This window comes from Macaca fascicularis, chromosome 3 (genome assembly GCF_037993035.2).
Source record: "Macaca fascicularis isolate 582-1 chromosome 3, T2T-MFA8v1.1".
In the NCBI taxonomy this organism is placed as follows: domain Eukaryota; kingdom Metazoa; phylum Chordata; class Mammalia; order Primates; family Cercopithecidae; genus Macaca; species Macaca fascicularis.
Window position 1 is genome coordinate 7,582,438 of NC_088377.1, and position 20,156 is coordinate 7,602,593.

Sequence of the window (20,156 nt, forward strand, 5' to 3'; positions counted from 1 at the left end):
CATGTTTGCTATAATGAACATAACTGTACGATCATGGAAAAAAAGATTTTTAAAAACAAATCTATTTCCTGAGCTCTGAGAGAGAAGGTACTGCAACACTCTTGCCGGAACAAAAGCTAAAAATGCCGTACTAACGATAGAAAACGTTTCTAAATCGGCTGGTCAGCTGGTAAACACTCAACGAAATTAGGCACCCGAGGAGATAAGTAAGCAAAGCACTAAAGTAAGCTTCTGCCTAAAGGGCATTTGCCAAAATTAGAGAATTGAGCATCACAGACTCCTCCTGAGGACAAAACCCAGGCAGCCCAAGTTAGGGGGTCCCTTTTCCATACAATGCTGGGACCTCCCTGGGGTCTCCAGCTCAGTGAACTAAAAAATTGTAAGTAAAGAACTCAGATTCTTTACAGGTGGCTCAAGCCTGTAATCCCAACACTTTGGGAGGCTGAGGCAGGCAGATCACTTGAGGCCAGGAGTTCGAGACCAACCTGGCCAACATAGTGAAACCCCGTCTCTTACTAAAAATACAAGTATGAGCCAGGCGTGGTGCTGCATGCCTGTAATCCCAGCTACTCAGGAGGCTGAGGCAGGAAAATCGCTTAAACCCAGGAGGCGGGGGTTGCTGTGAGCCAAGATCATGCCACTGCACTCCAGCCTGGGCAACAGAGCAAGATTCCATCTCAAATTAATTAAAAGAAAAGCTAGCACGAAAGACACGCAACTCTTCTTTCACTTGAACGTTTAGAAGCCACCATTATTATTGAAATTAGGGGCCAATGTTGCCCTACTTTCAACATTTTTGTGTCTTAAGGAATAGGGAGCCCTGGGGAGCGGGGAGAGACGGGAATGGCCAAGTCAGTGGAGCAGTCAGAACCCACACATTTATACATTAAATCTGCTGCCTCGTACGGGTGTAATTGTTGATGCCCCAAAACAATTACCATAGTAACATCAAAGATCACTGGTCACAGACCACCATAACATATAATAATAAAAAATATGAAATGTCGTGAGAACCCCCAAAACGTGACACAGAGACACAAAGTGGGCACATGCTGTGGATAAATGGTGCTGACAGACTTGGTCGATGCAGGGTGGCCACAAACCCTCAATTTGTGAAAAAGAGTGTCTACGGAGCACAGTGAAGTGAAGCACAAAACAACAGCCATGTCTGTGTGCTGAAGAGCATACGAAACCAAACAACGTATTTTTACACATTCAAATATGTGATCGACCATGTCGAATAGGAAATGATAAAATTCAGAGCAATGGTGTTACCTTTGCTCAGTTGGGATCGCAAAGGTTCTTCTAAAACTTGGGTGAAAGATACAAAGATTTGTATTTTCATTCTTTAAAATTTACATATTTTAAATATTTTATACCTCTCAATATTTAATAAAAACTATTTTTTAAAAAGATTCAGGAATTAGGCCGGGCGCGGTGGCTCAAGCCTGTAATCCCAGCACTTTGGGAGGCCGAGACGGGCGGATCACGAGGTCAGGAGATCGAGACCATCCTGGCTAACACGGTGAAACCCCGTCTCTACTAAAAAATACAAAAAAACTAGCCGGGCGAGGCGGCGGGCGCCTGTAGTCCCAGCTATTCGGGAGGCTGAGGCAGGAGAATGGCGTGAACCCAGGAGGTGGAGCTTGCAGTGAGCCGAGATCGGGCCACTGCACTCCAGTATGGGCAAGAAGTGCCAGACTCCGCCTCAAAAAAAAAAAAAAAAAAAAAAAAAAAAGATTCAGGAACAATGGCTGGGCACAGTGGCTCACACCTATAATCACAGCACTCTGGGAAGCTGAGGCAGAAGATCACTTGAGGCCAGGAGTTTGAAACCAGCCTGGACAACATAGCAAGACCCCATCTCTACAAAAATTTAAAAATGAGCCCACAGTTGTGGTACACACCTGTTGTCCCTGCTACACAGCAGGCTGAGGCAGGAGGATCACTTGAGTCCAGGAGTTCGAGACCAGCCTGGGTAACACAGTCAGACCCTGCTCTCTATAAAAATAAAAAAAGAGAAACAGCCAGGCATGGTGACGCATGCCTGTAATCCCAGCTATTCAGGAGGCCAAGGCTGGAGGATCGCTTGAGCCCAGAAGCACGAGGTTGTAATGAGCTATGATCACGCCACTGCACTCCAGCCTGGGTGACAGAATGAGACCCTGTCTCTTTAAAAAAAAAAATACAGGAAAAGAATTTGGCCAATATAAAGGAATGACTGCCCTACCCTTTAGAGTCCAATATACTTACCCACAATATTGGCCAAAACTACACAATATTCATGCAATTTAAGACTGAATTCACTGGTAAGAGTCAGCACTCTGAGTGTCGACAGATTTATACACATTAGATCCCAAAGACGCATGCAGGAAAGCCAACCCACACAAGAACCCTGGGCCCAGACACAGAATGAGCTGCCTGGCCTGGGATTCCAGTGGTGTTCAAACCAATCACGTGTGGCTTTGAATCTGTGACATCACCAAAGTGCTCTATACTGCAGGCCTTATAAGACAGCAGCACTTAGAAAATTCTCCTGACAGTTGTTAATTGCTAACATTTCAACTGCAAAGAAAACAGACTCCATACATGGCTCTAGTGGAAAACCATTATGTGATTCTGAGTTAAGTACTCCTGGGTACTGACTGAAGGCATGCTGGAGGAGTACAGAAAAGCTCACGGATAATCCCAGGCCCTAAAGGCGCTTGCAGCATCACTGAAATAACCTTTTATCACACACACGAAAAAGGATCTACAACATTAGAAACAAAACCACAACAGCAGATACCACCAATCAGTCACACAGCTACTACTTTAAATGCTCACATGATGGATAGGAAAGAAAAATCACTACCATAAGGGGGTCAGAGAAAGCTTTATTAAGTCTAAAGCTCTGGTTCCAGGGGGGCCGTCAGCACATACGTACACACACACACACACACACACACACACACACACACACACACACTCTCTCCCACAAAGCACTGTGTAAGAAAAACTATGGAAGGTCAGAGAGCCCGCCAGGTCAGGGGAAAGTAAACCAGTTTGCCTAACATTCCAGCCCCTATGGCGGCAACAGGAGCACATAAAACCTGTAAAAAATGATTATGGGCTGGGCGTGGTGGCTAATGTCTGTAATCCCAGCACTTGAGCCCAAGAGTTTGAGACCAGCATGGGGAACATAATGAGACCCTGTCTCTATTTCAAAAAAAAAAAAAAAAAATTATGGATTTATATATTAAAAAATTTCTCTGATTTACCATAAATTTATGACCAAAAAAAATTATTATGAAGACAGCTTTAGATTTTTTTTTTTTTTTTTTTTTTTTTTTTTTGAGACAGAGTCTCGCTCTGTCACCCAGGCTGGAGTGCAATGGTGTGATCTTGGCTCACTGCAACCTCCACCTCCTGGGTTCAAGCGATTCTCCTGCCTCAGCCTCCTGAGTAGCTGGGATTACAGGCGCCCGCCACCTCGCCTGGCTAATTTTTGTATTTTTAGTAGAGACGGGGTTTCACCGTGTTAGTCAGGCTGGTCTTGAACTCCTGACCTCGTGATCCGCCCACCTCAGCTTCCCAAAGTGCTGGGATTACAGGTGTGAGGCACCACGCCCAGTGCTTTAGACGTATTTTAAATCAAAGAGATACCTGTTTTCACATAAAATTATAAAATAGATCCAGTATTTTTAAAATAAAAACAAAATCCTGCTGGGCACCGTGGCTCAGGCCTGTAATCCCAACTTTGGGGGGTTATGGCAGGTGAATCACCTGAGGTCAGGAGTTAGAGACCAGCCTGGCCAACATGGTGAAACCCTGTCTCTATTAAACATACAAAAAATAGTCAGGCGTCATGGTGCAAGCCTATAGTCCCAGCTACACAGGAGGCTGAGGCAGAAGAATCACTTGAACCCAGGAGGCGGAGGTTGCAGTGAGCCAAGATCGCACCACTGCATTCTGGCCTGGGCAACAGAGCAAAACCCCATCTCAAAAAATAAATAAAAATAAATTTAAAACAAAATAAAACCTATCACATTAGCTTTCAACATTATACACACATATCTAGAAAAAAGCAAAAGCACAGATGCTAACGCCAGCCACCCTAGTGCTATGGAGTCCCAGGTTTTTCTTCCTTGCTGCTTTTCTGTACTTCCCAAGTTAGATTTTTTTTAAAAAGCAGTAAATAGGTACTACTTTTGTCTTTTTGGGTGTTACTTTTATAACTTTAAAACATTTATCTTAAAAGCACATATATTAATATTCATAAATGCATGGAATATCACTGGCAGTGTCGTAAGAAACTGGTAACAGAGGAAAACTTTGGGAAATTGGGTGACAAGAGTCATAAGATGCACATTTACTGCAGCCCTTTCTCTATCTTCTGAATTCAGCACCATGTTCATCATCTGTTGAAACAAATTGTAGGCAGGACGCGGAGGCTCACACCTGTAATCCCAGCACTTTGGGAGGCCGAGGCGGGTGGATCACCGGAGGTCAGGAGTTCGAGACCAACCTGGCCAACATGGTGAAATCCTGTCTCTACTAAAAATACAAAATTAACTGAGTGTGGTGGCGCACACCTGTAATCCCAGCTACTCGGGAGGCTGAGGCAGGGAATCACTTGAACCCAGGAGGCAGGGTTAGTGAGCTGAGATCGCACCACTGCACTCCAGCCTGGGAGACAAAAAGAAGTGTATAATTTCTAAAAAGACACAATAAAGTGAAACATAAAGGACATTTACCTCCCCTATTTCATCATCACAAACTATTCACATATGGGGAAAGTTAACAGCTGTGAACTAGAAATTTTTACCTCTAGCCTCAGTGAGATTTGTCAAAATTCTTCTAACAACTGAATGAGACTGTCCTTAAGAGATAAGGGTCTCATCAGGGGCACTGTATGTGAACGAGTGATCCCCACAGTTCCCTGGGCACGCTCTACATGGCCGGCGCACTGCTGACTGTTCGCCATCATTTCTGCCTGCAGCTCACTGAAACACGAGTTAGGCACGTGCCCCCTTGGTGCTACATTTGGTTTGAGGGGCTAGTCCCTGCAGCTTCCGTGTGCTGCTCTCATCTCCTCCTCAGTTGGCTTCTCATTCTTTGTGGGAAAAATGTATCCCGTGTGGTGATGGACACTGGAAGCTGGTGTCCAGGTCCTCCTCGAGGCTGCGGCTGTGTTCCCTGCTCTCTGTCCTTTCTTAAAGCTAAGTAGACTTGGTGCTGGGTAAGCCTGCAGTGCATGTGTGTTTGAGCAAGGGGAACCCAAAAGCCGCTCTGGTGGTCTTCAGCCTGACAATAAACGAAAGGACCACAGCACTTTGTCTTTTCATAGTCCAATCAGCTAAAAGAATGACAAGCTACTTATTAGATTAGGAAACAAAAGAATACAAATACGAACTTGCAGAAACGAGTGGGAGAATTCAGCTTTACTGTGATAGGGTTACTCACTTAACAGCCGCTTGTCAGTTGCGGGTGGCTCACAGCAAACAAGCAGCTGTAAGGCAGGAAGTTACACAAGCACTTGCAAAGATTTTAATTAGAAAAAAGTGTTTGAAGAAGCATTTAGCAGAATTAGATTTTGTGGGCCACACAGGTTATTGGTTCCGGTTAATTTAATCAGGCCTTATAAGGTTTGTTTTCTGTGTTCCATTCTAAAGAGCATAAATATTAAATGCTTATAAAATACACTTCATTCAAAATGCCTTAAATACAAAACACAATTTGAGCACAAAACAATGCATTATGGTCTTGTGGATACATTTACAAAACACTGTAATGAAAAATTAACAGCCTCAAGTAAGTAGATAATACTACACAATGCTTCCTCAACAAATGACATTTTAAACCAAGGAAGAAAAAGCCCCAGTAATGCCAATTAGTGTTGTTCTTTTAGTTGTATTGTGAATGTGATTAAAGAAGAACTTTTTGAATTCTTAGTAGTGGTATTAAAATTAAGTTACTTTCTAAACTGGATTAAAAACAGCACTAAGTCTTCAAAGAACTTAAAGTTGTTAGAAAATTTTGACTTTCCAGCTGGCAATATGACCAAAATACACAAGAGGGCAAATCACAAGTGACGGCACGGAGATGTCCCTAAACATTTCACATTTCGTACAGATCTAGGACGGTGTTCACTGTACACACGTGTCATAAACTGGACTTTCTTGACTCAATGACAGGTGTAGAAAATCATGATTCTTACAAGAATCTCTCATAAAGTCCAAGAACAAACATATTCAACAAAAAAAAAAAAATCGAAACTGTGCACATTTGTTTCTTAAAAAACAAAACAGTGTAAATCAGATTTTTAACCTAATAAGAGAAAATCCATTTTTAAAAGTTTCATAGCTGTATCCATCTTCCTATTCAGCTGAATGGATGAAGCACAATAGCCACAACTTTGTTACAGACTAAAATCCAACAGGTAATTCCAACACCACCTGAAAACAAAGAAATTCACCATGAGAGAGCGCCCCAGCAGTGCTGCCCACATCTGTCTCTGCTGTCCTTAACTCACAGCAAAGACAGTATTTCCACTCTTTTTGAGCAGTGCTAGGCTGAGGCGAAGTTTATGTTTCATAGGTTCAAATTTGTCACTTTCTTTTTTTTTTTTTTTTTTTTTTTTTGAGACAGAGTCTCGCTCTCTCCCTCAGGCTGGAGTGCAATGGTGCGATCTCAGCTCACTGCACCTCTGCCTCCCGGGCTCAAGTGATTCTCCTGCCTCAGCCTCCCGAGTAGCTGGGATTACAGGTGTGCGCCACCACACTCGGTTAATTTTGTGTTTTTAGTAGAGACAGGGTTTCACCATGTGGGTCAAGCTGGTCTCAAACTCCTGACCTCAGATGATCCGCCCGCCTCCCAAAGTGCTGGGATTACAGGCATGAGCCACCGTGCCGAGCCCGAATTTGTCACTTTCTACAGAGTCACAGGGCTGCATTCTTTACTAAGCAGGAATCGCAGTGAACAGTGGACCCTGGGCTGAACTTCCCTTTCCTGCCAGAGAGATGTGCGTTACTACTTATGATATTAATAGATTCCAAAACCAAACCTGTAAGATTAACTTTTCCTTTCTCAGAAAGCATTATAAACAAAGCAATGTCTACCTATGCCTTTCTTGCCCCACCAATAATGGAGAGGCACACATATCTCCCTGTCCAGGAGGACAGGCGGCAAGAGTAGCCCATGGCCCTGCTGGAGGCATGGAAGGGTGGCTGGATGCTTCTCTGGCCCGCAGCGCAGAGCTCCTGGCCTAGGCCCAGCTGTGTCAAACAAAGGAGAGGGGAAGGAAAGGGTGGAGAACGGGACAGGAGTGGTAGCTAAATTGGGAGTCTTTGAAACAGACATTCCCAGCCAGGCACAGTGGCTCACGCCTGTAATCCCAGCACTTTGGGAGGATAAGGCGGGTGAATCACCTGAGGTCAGGAGTTCAAGACCAGCGTGGCCAACATGGTGAAACCTTGTCTCTACTAAAACTACAAAAATTAGTCAGGCGTGGTGGTGGGCACCTGTAATCCCAGCTACTGGGGAGGCTGAGGCAGGAGAACCACTTGAAACCTGGGAGGCGGAGGTTGCAGTGAGCCGAGATCACGCCACTGCACTCCAGCCTGGGCAACAGAGTGAGACTCTGTCTTAAAAAAAAAAAAAAAGAAATAGTCATTCCTTTTGATACAGTATTCACCTCTAGCATAACCACAAATCACAACCAAAGACCAGCAAGGATGTGTGCTGCAGCATTATCTTTAACAGCAAAAAATCAGGACCCAAATAAATATCCTTCCTCAGGAAAATTTGCAGATGACATATCTAAATGAAGAACAGCAACTGCAAATTCCTTAATGAAGAAATGTGCCGGGCAAGGTGACTCACGCCTATAATCCCCGCACTCTGAGAAGCTGAGCAGGGAGGATTGCTTGATGCCAGGAGTTTGGGACCAACCTAAGCAACAAAGCAAGACCCCATCTCTATAAAAAACTTTTTTTTTAATTAGCTGGGCATGGTGGTGTGCAACTGTGACCCTAACTACTCAGGAGACTAAGGTGGGAGGATCACTTGAGCCAAGGAGTTCGAGGCTGTAGTGAGCTAGGAGGGTGCCACTGCCAACCTGGGCAACACAGCAAGACCCTGCCTCAAAAAAAAAAAAAAAAGAAAAGAAAAGAAATGTACTGATATGGTGCTATGGTCTGCATGTTTGTATCCCCCTAAAATTCATCTGTTAATATGTTACCCCCCACAGTGATGGCATTAAGAGTTGGGGCCTTCTGGGAGGTGATTAAGTCACAAAGGCAGAGTCCTTGTGAATGGGATTAGTGCACTTACAAAAGAGGCCTAAGGGAGCCCGTCCTTCCACCATGCAAGGACACAGTGAGAAGACATTATCCATGAACAGGAAAATGGGCCATCATCAGACATCAAATCTGCCGGCACCTCGATCTTGGACTCCCCAGCCTCCGGGACAGTGAGAAATACATTTCTGTTGTTTATGAGCTACCCAGTTTGTAGTATTTCACTTAGCCCTAAAAAACTAAGACGTGGGAATAGGCTTACACTATAAAGTAAAAAGGAGGTACAAAATGTTATGTGCCAGGTGACCTTAACTATATCAAAATAAATGGGAAAAAAAAGACAAAGAAAAATATATCACAGCATTAAAAGCTAATAGGAATCTTATTTTTTATTTATTTTATTTTATTTTATTTTATTTTGAGACAGAGTCTCACTCTGTCACCCAAGTTGGGGTACAGTGGCATGATCTCAGCTCACTGCAACCTCCCCCTCTCGGATTCAAGTGATTCACACACCTCAGCCTCCCAAGTAGCTGGGATTATAGGCACACACCACCACGCCCAGCTAATTTTTTGTATTTTAGTAGAGACAGGGTTTCACCATGTTGCCCAGGCTGGTCTCAAACTCCTGGCTCAGGCAATCCGCCCACCTTGGCCTCCCAAAGTGCTAGGATTACAGGTGTAAGCCAGTGAACCCAGCTGGGGTTTGTAATTAATCACTATATTTCTAATCATTCTATAGTGACATGTACTACTTTTAATATCCAAAAAAATTATCTTCAAAAATAAAAGAACGTGGTTGGGCACAGTGGTTCATGCCTGTAATCTCAGTACTTTGGGAGGCCGAAGCGTGAGGATCACTTAAGGTCAGGAGTTTGAGACCAGCCTGGCCAACATGGTGAAACCTTGTTTCTACTAAAAAATATGAAAATTAGCTGGGCATGGTGGTGCACGCCTGTAATTTCAGCTAGATGGGAGGCTGAGACATAAGAATTGCTTGAACCTGGGAGGCAGAGGTAGCAGCGAGCCAAGATCGCACCACTGTACTCCAGCCTGGGTGACGGAGTAAGACTCTGTCTCAAAAAATAAAAAATAAAAGAATAGCCAAGAGCATCAAGTGCTACAGAGAGGCCAACCACAATGGGGACTGAAAAGAGACAGAACTGTGGACCTACAGCTAGTGTTTCAATGGGGTATCAGACTTGACGCACTGGGCATGGGTCCCGGAAACAGACCTAGGACTGAATTCTAGCTTTGCTCCTTAACATTTTGGTGACACTAGACAAGTGAAGTAACTTTTCTAGACCTCAGTTTCTTCATGGCAAGCCTCACAAAACCTGCTCACTAAATGGACAGTGAGGAGGATGTCAGGCTAACTTAATCTTCTACCACACACCTCTACACAAGCCTATCCACACTCTTCCACTATATCTTCCAGAAAATTCTTACCTGCTACTCTAGTAGGAAAGGCTACCAGGCGGTCTAGAGGGGTTATCCATTTACTCGGCACAACAGCCACAGGGACAGAATAATACTTCCAAATGAGTGAGATCATCAGCGCAGCCTGGAAAGACACCTGTGGTGAGTGGCACAGCCTGCCGGTCACACGACCCACCGCACAGAAGGGAGCACAGGGAAATGCAAAAACAAACCCAGGAAAACTCCAGACTGAGCACCTCAAGCCTAGAACCCAGTCCCCACAGACAACAGATGAGCACACACGGCCACTAATGTCCCCTGGTGAAACCCTGAATTAGAAAGTCTAATTAAAGACGAGCTCAGCAGCATGTCCGGAACACTGCCAACAAGTAGGCGAGCCTTCCTCTGTGAACTGGCATTTCCCTGTTTTAGGATAAATACAATCTACACATAATTTGAATTAGCTGATCAACTAACCAAAGTCTCCCATAACACGGGTGTGCTTTTCTCACTGAGTATCTGCTTTGGGTAGCCAGACTGTACACTAAACACACCTTATTAGTGATGAAAGCCATCCTTGAAAAAACAGGGAATTCTCCCAAGTGCACCAGTGTTAGCAAGGCACACTGAGGTGAGCCCTGTGTAAGTTTCAATGGTGGGGGATGCTTTATTTCCCTCCATCCCCCTGCAGCGTTCCTTCGACTGTCATCTGTCCCCTTCCTGGCTTGAATAGGCCACTCAGAAGAGGAGACATGAAAGAGGGTTGCTGGCCTAACTCCTTTATCTGCAGGAAATTTACCTCTTAGCAAATGGCAGTGCCTCAGGATCAATTTCCTTAAATCTACCCACCCCAAACTAAGCTTTTTGCAGGGTGAGCTTGAATGCTTTGCCTTGGTACTAGATCACACAGTACTGCAACTCGGATATTTACGGCAGCTGCTAAAGGTGTCTGGGTAGCACAACTGTACTCTCGGGGCAGAGAAGAGCCCAGCAACAGCTCCAGGAGAGGCTCCGTGGGTTAAGCCCCAGGCAGGAAGGCTAGAGGCCAATTTCAGTGAGAAAAGCTGGTTCTCTACCTGGAGGGTGGAGAGTGCCCATGAAGTATACCAGGTAACAAGTAAGAGCCAAATTACTGAAGATCTCAGAAAAAACCAACGTCATCTATAAGCTTCTCACTTCATCCCACCTGGCCGTTCAAACCACAAGGGGATGAAGGCGTGGTGGAAGCTCTCCGAGAACTTCCTTCACAGTTCATCTGCCAAAAAGTCCCAAACTGTAACAACTCTCCTCAAGAGAAAGGCTTCCTTTCAGTCTGACTTACAGACCGAGAGTGTTTACAGCTCCGTGTGGGCAGGGCCACACAACACGATAGCTGAAGGTGGAACAGCCCAAACTCCCAGCCCTGGATCTGCAGGCAACGCTCTGGAGTTCAGGGCCACCAACTCCAATGACCCGGCTGGCGTTCTAGCACACTTACCTGCAATACGTAGAAAGCAACACTTATCACCCATTTTATCTTGGCTAATTGAGCTGTCCGAGCTTTCACTGAAAGGAAAAACAGGATAAACAATTATGTCAGTCCTAAGAAATTAACAACATATTCAAATACACAGAAATGTTATTTTCCCGTATAATACACTTTCTGATTATAAATGGAACAATCACTCAACATATTCAACATAATTAGAAAATGTAAAATAGAATTTTTAAGTCACCTACCATCTCATTATGCCATTATTTAAAATAGAATCCTATTCTGATTGAGATTTGAATAGCTTTAATTTTGAAAACTCTTTTTTTTGAAAACTTTTTTTTTTTTTTTTTTTGTTTTGAGACAGAGTCTCGCTCTGTCGTCCAGGCTGAAGTGCAGTGGCCAGATCTCAGCTCACTGCAAAATCCGTCTCCCGGGTTCACGCCATTCTCCCGCCTCAGCCTCCCGAGTAGCTGGGACTACAGGCGCCCGCCACCTCGCCCGGCTAGTTTTTTGTATTTTTAGTAGAGATGGGGTTTCACCGTGTTAGCCAGGATGGTCTCAATCTCCTGACCTCGTGATCCGCCCGTCTCGGCCTCCCAAAGTGCTGGGATTACAGGCTTGAGCCACTGCACCGGCCTTTGAAAACTCTTAAAATGACTCATGAAATCAAAGATTCTTCGTATAATAGAATTACCACTTACCAACAGGACTAAATTTTCCTCCCTATTTCCCAGTCTGCCCAGTACACGAACCCCTGGTGGGAATCCAGCTTGTCCTGGGCCTGGACAGGCCCCTTTGTCTGTTCTCCTAGCCACAGAGACAGCGCTCTGACTGTGCACACACTGTGCACAGGCTCCTCAGCACACGGGCTGCCCTGAGAAAGCGCTCGTCATCACAGGAGACCGTACCCGGGAGGTGACACTCGGAAGAGGACACTGCTGGGCATTTTTCTAGAGAGTGGAACAAAAGCCTCTGACAATCCACTGTGAAACTTTTTTTCTGGGCTTCTCTCAGAAAAGTGATGAATTTAAAAATGAAAACCTACAATGAAGAGTTGGCTCTGGCCGGGCGCGGTGGCTCAAGCCTGTAATCCCAGCACTTTGGGAGGCCGAGACGGGCGGATCACGAGGTCAGGAGATCGAGACCATCCTGGCTAACACGGTGAAACCCCGTCTCTACTAAAAAAAATACAAGAAAATTGCCGGGCGCGGTGGCTCACGCCTGTAATCTCAGCACTTTGGGAGGCCGAGGCGGGCGGATCACGAGGTCAGGAGATCGAGACCATCCTGGCTAACACGGTGAAACCCCGTCTCTACTAAAAATGCAAAAAATTGGCCGGGCAAGGCGGCGGGCGCCTGTAGTCCCAGCTACTCGGGAGGCTGAGGCAGGAGAATGGCGTGAACCCGGGAGGCGGAGCTTGCAGTGAGCCGAGATCGCGCTACTGCACTCCAGCCTGGGGCACAGAGCAAGACTCTGTCTCAAAAAAAAAAAAAAAAAAAAAAAAAAGAGTTGGCTCTGAGGAAAATCTGAGAGGATTCTTAGATGTTTCTGTGATTAGAAAGCAAAGGTTCACCAACAAATAAGAAGAAAGTAATTATTACTGAGTTTCCTCCAGATAACTTAAAAGTTTCCATCAATATTCAAAACATCCAAGAAGCAAAGCATGTATTCTACTAATCTTTACATACAGACTTCTCTATAAATCAGCTCTCACGAAGCCTTCAGGCTGCAAGGGACGCAGTACCGTGGGTTTTGAGCTTATCCGTCATCTTGTTGATCTTTCTTTCCAGCCTGGCGTATCTGGCAAACTCGTCCATCATATTGACCGTGGAGAGCTCCTGCTTCATGTCCTGGATCTCCGCTCTCATCTGTGACTCCTGCTCCGCGTCCTTCTGCAGCACCCTGGACATCTGGCAGGGCGGACAGCGGGGATCAGCATCTTCCAACACGGGCCACAGGAGGATCCCCCAATCTCCCCCTACTTTCTGTCTATGCCCTGACCACTCTGTGACCCAGCCAGTTGTGTGTTTCCCTGCAGGCTTGAACCCAAACTGGGGCCGTGAACTTTCTCAGGACTAATAAAGAGTGAAGGCTGTTGCTGGAGAACACTGGAAGAGTCATCCTGCTGAGAAACACCTACAAACTAGCCCCGCCATGACAAAGTCCTCAAACTCCCACATATACTCCAAACCCCAGCCCCCCGGTGGCAGACAGCCCTAGGTAAATGTCCCTTTCTCTAACTGGCTGTCCCAGGACTGCCGCAGCTCTTGTAAGTTCCCTTCGTGAATGCTGTGGACTCATCACCCTGGCGTTTAGTGCTTCTTTCTTTGCAATCCAAGCTGGCCCCATCTCCAGGCAGTCTGGAGCAGCCCCTTGAGGGAACTTCCCTGCCACTGCCTTTGAGGCGACTCCAGCATGGGTTTGACCAGGCAGAACCAGTACACCCTGCTCCAACATCCTACTCCTGCCTCTGCCAACTGGCCAAGCTGCCTACTACCTACACAGCCAGCCCCTGCTGCCTTTTTCAGCTCTCTATAACTACCACCAAAAAAAAAAAAAAAAAACCTCATATTCAAATTGCTATTCAAACTATATTTTTCCTTTTGCGGAGATGCCCATGAATTGCTCCAATACAAATTTTTGTCTCTTTCACTATGACTAAAATTGCAATTATGAAATGAAAACCAGTTTCATCACCAGAGCTGTTATTCCAGCGACAGGGAACGTGGGTCCTCTCCCCTGCCTGAAGAATTCAGTCCTAGATTAGACGGGGCAGAGTAAGGTGCAGGTGCAGGGCAACAGCGGTGAGGCGGGGCCAGGGCAGAGTGTCAGTGCCCAAGTTCAGTGCAGAGGGCCTTCCCACAGAATGGCACCCTGGCAAGAGGCATCAGGGCCAGGCATGGTGATACAGGGGTCCCCAAGAAAGGGCAGCCTGACACAGGAGTCAGGGTCTGTAGGGTGAGGGGGACAGACATACAAGACAAGAAGGAAACCTGCCCGTGTCAGAGCCCAGGTGGGGCGAGGCATGCATTCACATAGGTATCAGTTGGTGGTGGACACCAGAGATTAATTACAAAAGGGTGATCACAGAAATAAACATATTGAGGATAACGTAAGCCAGTCTTCTCACTTTCAGCAAAGACACTTAGAAAAATGCCTCAGCCTAGGCCGGGCGCGGTGGCTCAAGCCTGTAATCCCAGCACTTTGGGAGGCCGAGACGGGTGGATCACGAGGTCAGGAGATCGAGACCATCCTGGCTAACACCGTGAAACCCCGTCTCTACTAAAAATACAAAAAAAACTAGCCGGGCGAGGTGGCGGGCGCCTGTAGTCCCAGCTACTCCGGAGGCTGAGGCAGGAGAATGGCGTGAACCCGGGAGGCGGAGCTTGCAGTGAGCTGAGATCCGGCCACTGTACTCCAGCCCGGGCTACAGAGCAAGACTCCGTCTCAAAAAAAAAAAAAAAAAAAAAAGAAAGAAAAATGCCTCAGCCTGGCGTGGTGGCTCAGCCTGCAACCCTAACACTCTGGAGGACGGGGTGGAAGGATCTCTTGTGTACAGGAGTTCAAGGCTGCAGTGAGCTCAGATCATGCCATTGGACTCCAGCCTGAACAAGAGTGAGACCTTGTCTCAAAAAAAAAAGAGAGAGAGAAAAGAAAAAAGGCCGGGTGCAGTAGCTCATGCCTATAATCCCAGTACTTTGGGAGGCCAAGGCAAGTGAATCGCTTGAGCCCAGGAGTTTGAGACCAGTCTTGGCAACACGGTGAAACTCTTGTCTCTACAAAAAATATGAAAAATTAGCCAGTTTCATAACCTGGTGAAGGAAGGTAGGGAAGGAGGGAGGGAGGGAGGGAGGGAGGAAGGAAGGAAGGCAGGAAGGCAGGAAGGAAGGCAGGCGTCTCCAAGAGAAGCAGAATGAATCTTGTGGTGTTGGCTTATAATTGGAGATCTGTGGTTTCCACACACAGGCAGAGAAATACAGACATAAACAAAGAGGCACCCTCCCCAGGTTGGCCTGGCTGGTCCCTGTGAGCAGAGGGGCCCTGCATGACCTGGGGGCCCGCCTGCGTCGCCCCCTGCAGGCCCCGGTTCCCGGCACCAGCCCCAGTAGTCTACTCTCCAGGGAACGGCCCCGGGCCACGGCACCGGGAGGGGAGGAGTGGCTGGAGCGCAAGGGAGGAGTCGGCAGTGGCCGCCAGGTGGCGCCCGCAGATCTGCCGGGAAGGCCTAGTCCGGGGACTGCAAGGGTGCCCCAAGACCAGATCCCTTACAGGCGCCTTGGCCACCTGCCCCAAGGGATCAGCGAACATCCCCAAATCCCAGTCCCACACCAGCGGATGAGATACAATGAGAACACAGCACTGCCTCTCAGATATCCCTGCCAAGTATCAGACATGCCAGTGGACGTCCATTCTGTGAAATCACTGGCCTCTGATTCTCACAAATGACAGCCATGAAAGTCAAGGGAAAACCGGGAAACTCCTCCAGATAGAAGGAGGCTAGAGGCTGGGAAATACAACGCATGATTCCGAACTGGGTCCTTTCCCTGTTAAGGACGTTACCGCAACACGTGGGGAACCTGAATGGGGCCTGAGGATCAGATCGTGGTAAAGTACTTGATGCCTGCATTAGATCTCGGCTCACTACAACCTCAACTTCCTGGGCTCAAGCCATACTCCCACCTGAGCCTCCTGAGTATCTGCGACCACAGTCGTGCACCACCGCGCTTGGCTAATTTATTTTGAGTTTTAGTAGACACGCGGTTTCACTATGTTGCCAGTGAACTCCTGAGTTCAAGCAATCCGTCCGCCTCGGCCTCCCAAAGTGCTGGGGTTAAAGGCATGAGCCACTGCGCCCGGCCCCCAAGAATCTATTGAATACCAAAGTACCTGGGAATGAGGGGGTTCAGACTGACAACTCCAAATGGTTCAGGAAACAGAATCAGCTCTCGGTATTGACTGTATGCGTAACTTTTCTGCACATTTGTGTTTGTTTCGAAATTTTTAAAACAGACTAATAAAGATGAAATGTTATAGTGTATCTAAAGTGTGCCTGACACACAGTAAGCACACAATAAATGAGATTCCCTCTCCCCCTCCCAGCTCACAGGTCTCCTCTGCCTGCCGCACAGTAGAGACAACTCTCCAGTTAGAGCTGGGAAGCCGAGTCCGGCCAGTCACCTGAGAGGGAGTACACAAAACAATTAACTCAGGAATGGGAGGTGAGTGAAGGCAGAAGAGTGAACTGGAGGAAAACTGAAGGCAGCTTTGTAAGGTTAACAAAAACAACTGGTGCTTGAAAAAAAAATTACATCTATTACATGTATAAGCACAATAAAAATTGTCTGAGCCAGGCGCGGTGGTTAACCCTGTAATCCCAGCACCTTGGGAGACTGAGGCAGGAAGATCGTTTGAGCCCAGGAGTTCGACACCAGGCGGGGCAACATGGCAAGACCCAATCTCTACAAAAAAAAATTAAAAATTAGCCAGGCGTGGTGGCGCAGCTGTGGGTGCCTGTGCCCCCAGCTACTTGGGAGGCTGAGGCGGGGAGGGAGGGATCGCTGGAGCCCGAAAGGTTGAGGCTGCTGTGAGTTATGATGGCACCACCACACTACAGCCTGGGCAACAGAGTGAGACCGTCTCTAAAATAAAAATGTTTTAAAGCATAAATTTGCAAATATGCATCAATGTTAATCCAAGACCCACATATAAGTGTTAAAATGTTCTAGAATTATGCAGTATAAGATTTAATAAGATATGAATCTAAATGTAATAATGCAAATATTAATTTTTAGAACAAAAGTAAATAACTGATGGCATGACAACGTGCACAGCCCGTGCTCGCGCCTGCCAGCAGGAGAGCAGGCAAACCCAGGAACCACCAACTCAGGTCACCCTGAGTCCCTGAACACAGAGGACAGAGTCCTCCAACTCAGGAAGCTCCAGACCCTGAACAGCCCCAGATGCCACTCTCGGCCAGGACCCGCCGGCCAGGGCCGAGAAACCAGCAGCTCTCCAGGCCGCCAGCCCCAGTCCTTGGCTGCGGCCCCCACGAGAGTCCCACTGGAGGCCCTGCCCGCACATGCGCACTTCACCAGCGCGCTTCTGCCTCATAGGACTCTGGGGCAGGTCCTGTGAAGCGCAGCGTCGTCCCCCTAAACTAATACTTGAGGACCATCTCCAAGCCTGGTCCACAGCAGGGACTCACTAAGCAACGGCTGAGGAAAAGGGTGTGGGGGCGCGAGGGGGGGCGGTGCTCTAAGAAGATGACCACAGAGGCAAACCCTGCAACATTCTCCTCTGGCTTCAGTCCCCTAGAGGGAAAAGGAGGTGGCCACTCTTTACAGCAGAAACTGAAAGATAATTTAGAAAATGTTGAATCTGAAAGGGCAATCGGCCGGTGAGCCCAGAAGGCAACCCGCGCAGCGTCCTTCATCTGCAAAGCTAGGGTTGCAAGGAAGGGCCTCCTGGCGCCTGCGCAGTGCGTGTGGCTCCTGTGGCCCCTCAGCCCACACCAGTCCTGGGGCGCCTGCGCAGTGCGTGCGGCTCGCAGGGACCCTGAGCCAGTGCCGGTCCTGGGACGCCTGCGCAGTGCACGCGGTTTGCATAGACTGAGCCTGCGCCACTCCTGGAGCACCTGCGCAGTGCGTGCGGTTTGCATGGACTCTTGAGCCCGTGCCAGTACTGGGGGACCTGCGCAGTGCGTGCGGCTTGCATGGACTCTGACCCTGCGCCACTCCTGGGACGCCTGCACAGTCGTGTCGTTCGCATAGACCCACAGCCCGCGCCAGTCCTGGGGTACCTACACAGTGCACCTCCCCTGCACCTGCAGAGCTGCAGAGCCGGCGCTCATCAAAGGCGTCTTTGTTGCCCTCCTATAGCTGAATAAAGTCCCGGACCACCTACTGAATGAACTATGCGTCCGTGACCAGCTTGAAGAGGAGGTAGAGATCCCCGGGAAAATTCCAACCACGCCAACGCCAGAGACTTGGTGCCCTTACCAGGCATCCCACCCCCACCGCAGCGGGCAGCTGAGATCGCCTCCCAGGACGTTACTAGTCTTAACTGGCCCAAGGACTTCTGATACTTCAGACCTCCTAAGGCCTCACGTGGGGCAGGGAGCTGGGGGCGTGGCGGGGGGAGGGGGGGAACCAATGCAGCCTAGACTGAGTGATGAGATCAGGGCGCTGCCTCCCCAACTTCTGCTTCAGAAACATCCCAAGGGAGGTTATGATTTAAGTACCTGAGCGTGGCCCCATCCCAGAGGGCACTGTTTTCCCAATTCGACTTTCTGCTGCTTGTCATGAGTCTTTCCCACTTGAATCCTCAAATCAGAGGCTGTGATGAAGTAGCCTCTGATGATGGTGAAGGAGCAGCATTTGACCCTACTCAAGACCAGCGCGTTCCTTACAGCTTCTCACAGACCGTCACCACAAACCCAGTGACCAGGCCAAACATCTCTATTACCAATTACAGGGTGGGTGTACTCTGCTGGGATAATAATTATGTTACCCTTCTGAACCTGGCTAACAACAAATGTTACAATCAAAGGGAAATGGGTTTAAGAAAGCTAACTGGGTTGAGGTTAGAGAGGCCATAAGGTTGTTGTAGGAGGCAGCACAAGAGTGGACACAGGTCCTGAGTCACAGAGCAAGACCGGGCCTCTAAAAACAATTTTTTTTATTTCAGAGGGAGGGGGGTGGGAGGGAGACAATCAGGAAAATTAATTAATGAGTACTAGGCTTAATAACTGGGTGACGAAATAATCTCTACAACAAACTCCCATGACACAAGTTTACCTATATAACAAACCTGCACACATATCCCTGAACTTAAAAGTTAAAAAAAAAAAAAAAAATTGTCGGCCAGGTGTGGTGGCTCACGGCTGTAATCCCAGCACTTTGAGGCTGAGGCAGGTGGATGACCTGAGGTCAGGATTCAAGATCAGCCTGGCCAACATAGTGAAACCCCCCTCTGCTAAAAAAAAAAAAAAAAACCACACACACACAAAAATTAGCTGGGCGTGGTGGCGCATGCATGTAATCCCAGCTACTTGGGAGGCTAAGGCAGGAGAATCGCTTGAACCCAGAAGGCAGAGGTTGCAGTGAGCCAAGACAGCGCCATTGCACTCCGGCTTGGGCAACAGAGCGAAACTCTTGTCTCAAAAAAAAAAAAAATTGTCTAATAACAACAAAAGGAACTAACTCAACAACAAAAAACAACTGAATTTTAAAAGGGGGCAAAAGATTTGACTAGACATGTCTCCAAAGATAAACAGACGGCCATAAGCATGTGAAAAGATACTCAACATCACTAATTATTAGGAAAATGCAAATCAAAACTAAATGAGATACCACCTTCTGTCCATTAGGATAATTAGTATTTTAAAAAAAAAAGGCTGGGTGTGGTGGCTCAGGCCTGTAACACCAGCACTTTGGGAGACCAACCAAGGTGGGTGGATCACCTGAGGTCAGGAGTTCGAGACCGGCCTGGCCAACATGGCAAAACCCCGTCTCTACTAAAAATACAAAAATTAGCCCGGCATGGTGGCATGCACCTGTAATCCCAGCTACTTGGAAGGCTGAGACAGAAGAATTGCTTGAACCCAGGAGGTGGAGGTGAGCCAAGATTGAGCCACTGCACTCCAGCCTGGGTGACAGAGAGAGACTCCCTCTCAAAAAAATAAAAATAAGCTGGGTGCGGTGGCTCAGGCCTGTAATCCCAGCACTTTGGGAGGCCAAGGCCGGTGGATCACTGGAGGTCAAGAGTTCAAGACCAGCCTGGCCAACATGGTGAAACCTCATCTCTACTAAAAATACAAAAATTAGCCAGGCATGGTGGCGGGCACCTGTAATCCCAGCTACTTGGGAAGCTGAGGCAGGAGAATCTCTTGAACCCGAGGGGCAGAGGTTGCACTGAGCCGAGATTGCACCATTGCACTCCAGCCTGGGTGACAAGAGCAAGACTCCATCTCAAAAAAATAAATA

General features: G+C 47.5%; 1 protein-coding gene across 11 annotated transcripts in view; it reads right to left on the reverse strand.

Moving 5' to 3' along the window:
• Positions 1–20,156, reverse strand: part of GET1 (guided entry of tail-anchored proteins factor 1) — a 60,440-nt gene that overhangs the window by 36,985 nt on the left and 3,299 nt on the right. For 4 of the 11 annotated variants that reach the window (XM_074033999.1, XM_074033996.1, XM_074033997.1 and 1 more), the window contains exons 2-3: positions 12,917–13,082; positions 11,176–11,243 (exon numbers count right to left, since the gene is read on the reverse strand). In XM_074033999.1, coding sequence (XP_073890100.1) covers positions 11,176–11,243; positions 12,917–13,082 — 234 coding nt within the window. Of the gene's footprint in view, positions 1–5,395; positions 6,438–9,728; positions 9,844–11,175; positions 11,244–12,860; positions 13,083–13,869; positions 13,911–20,156 lie in introns of those variants that run through there. The other 7 variants (XM_005548666.5, XM_045389315.3, XM_074034000.1 and 4 more) reach the window with 5 other exon arrangements.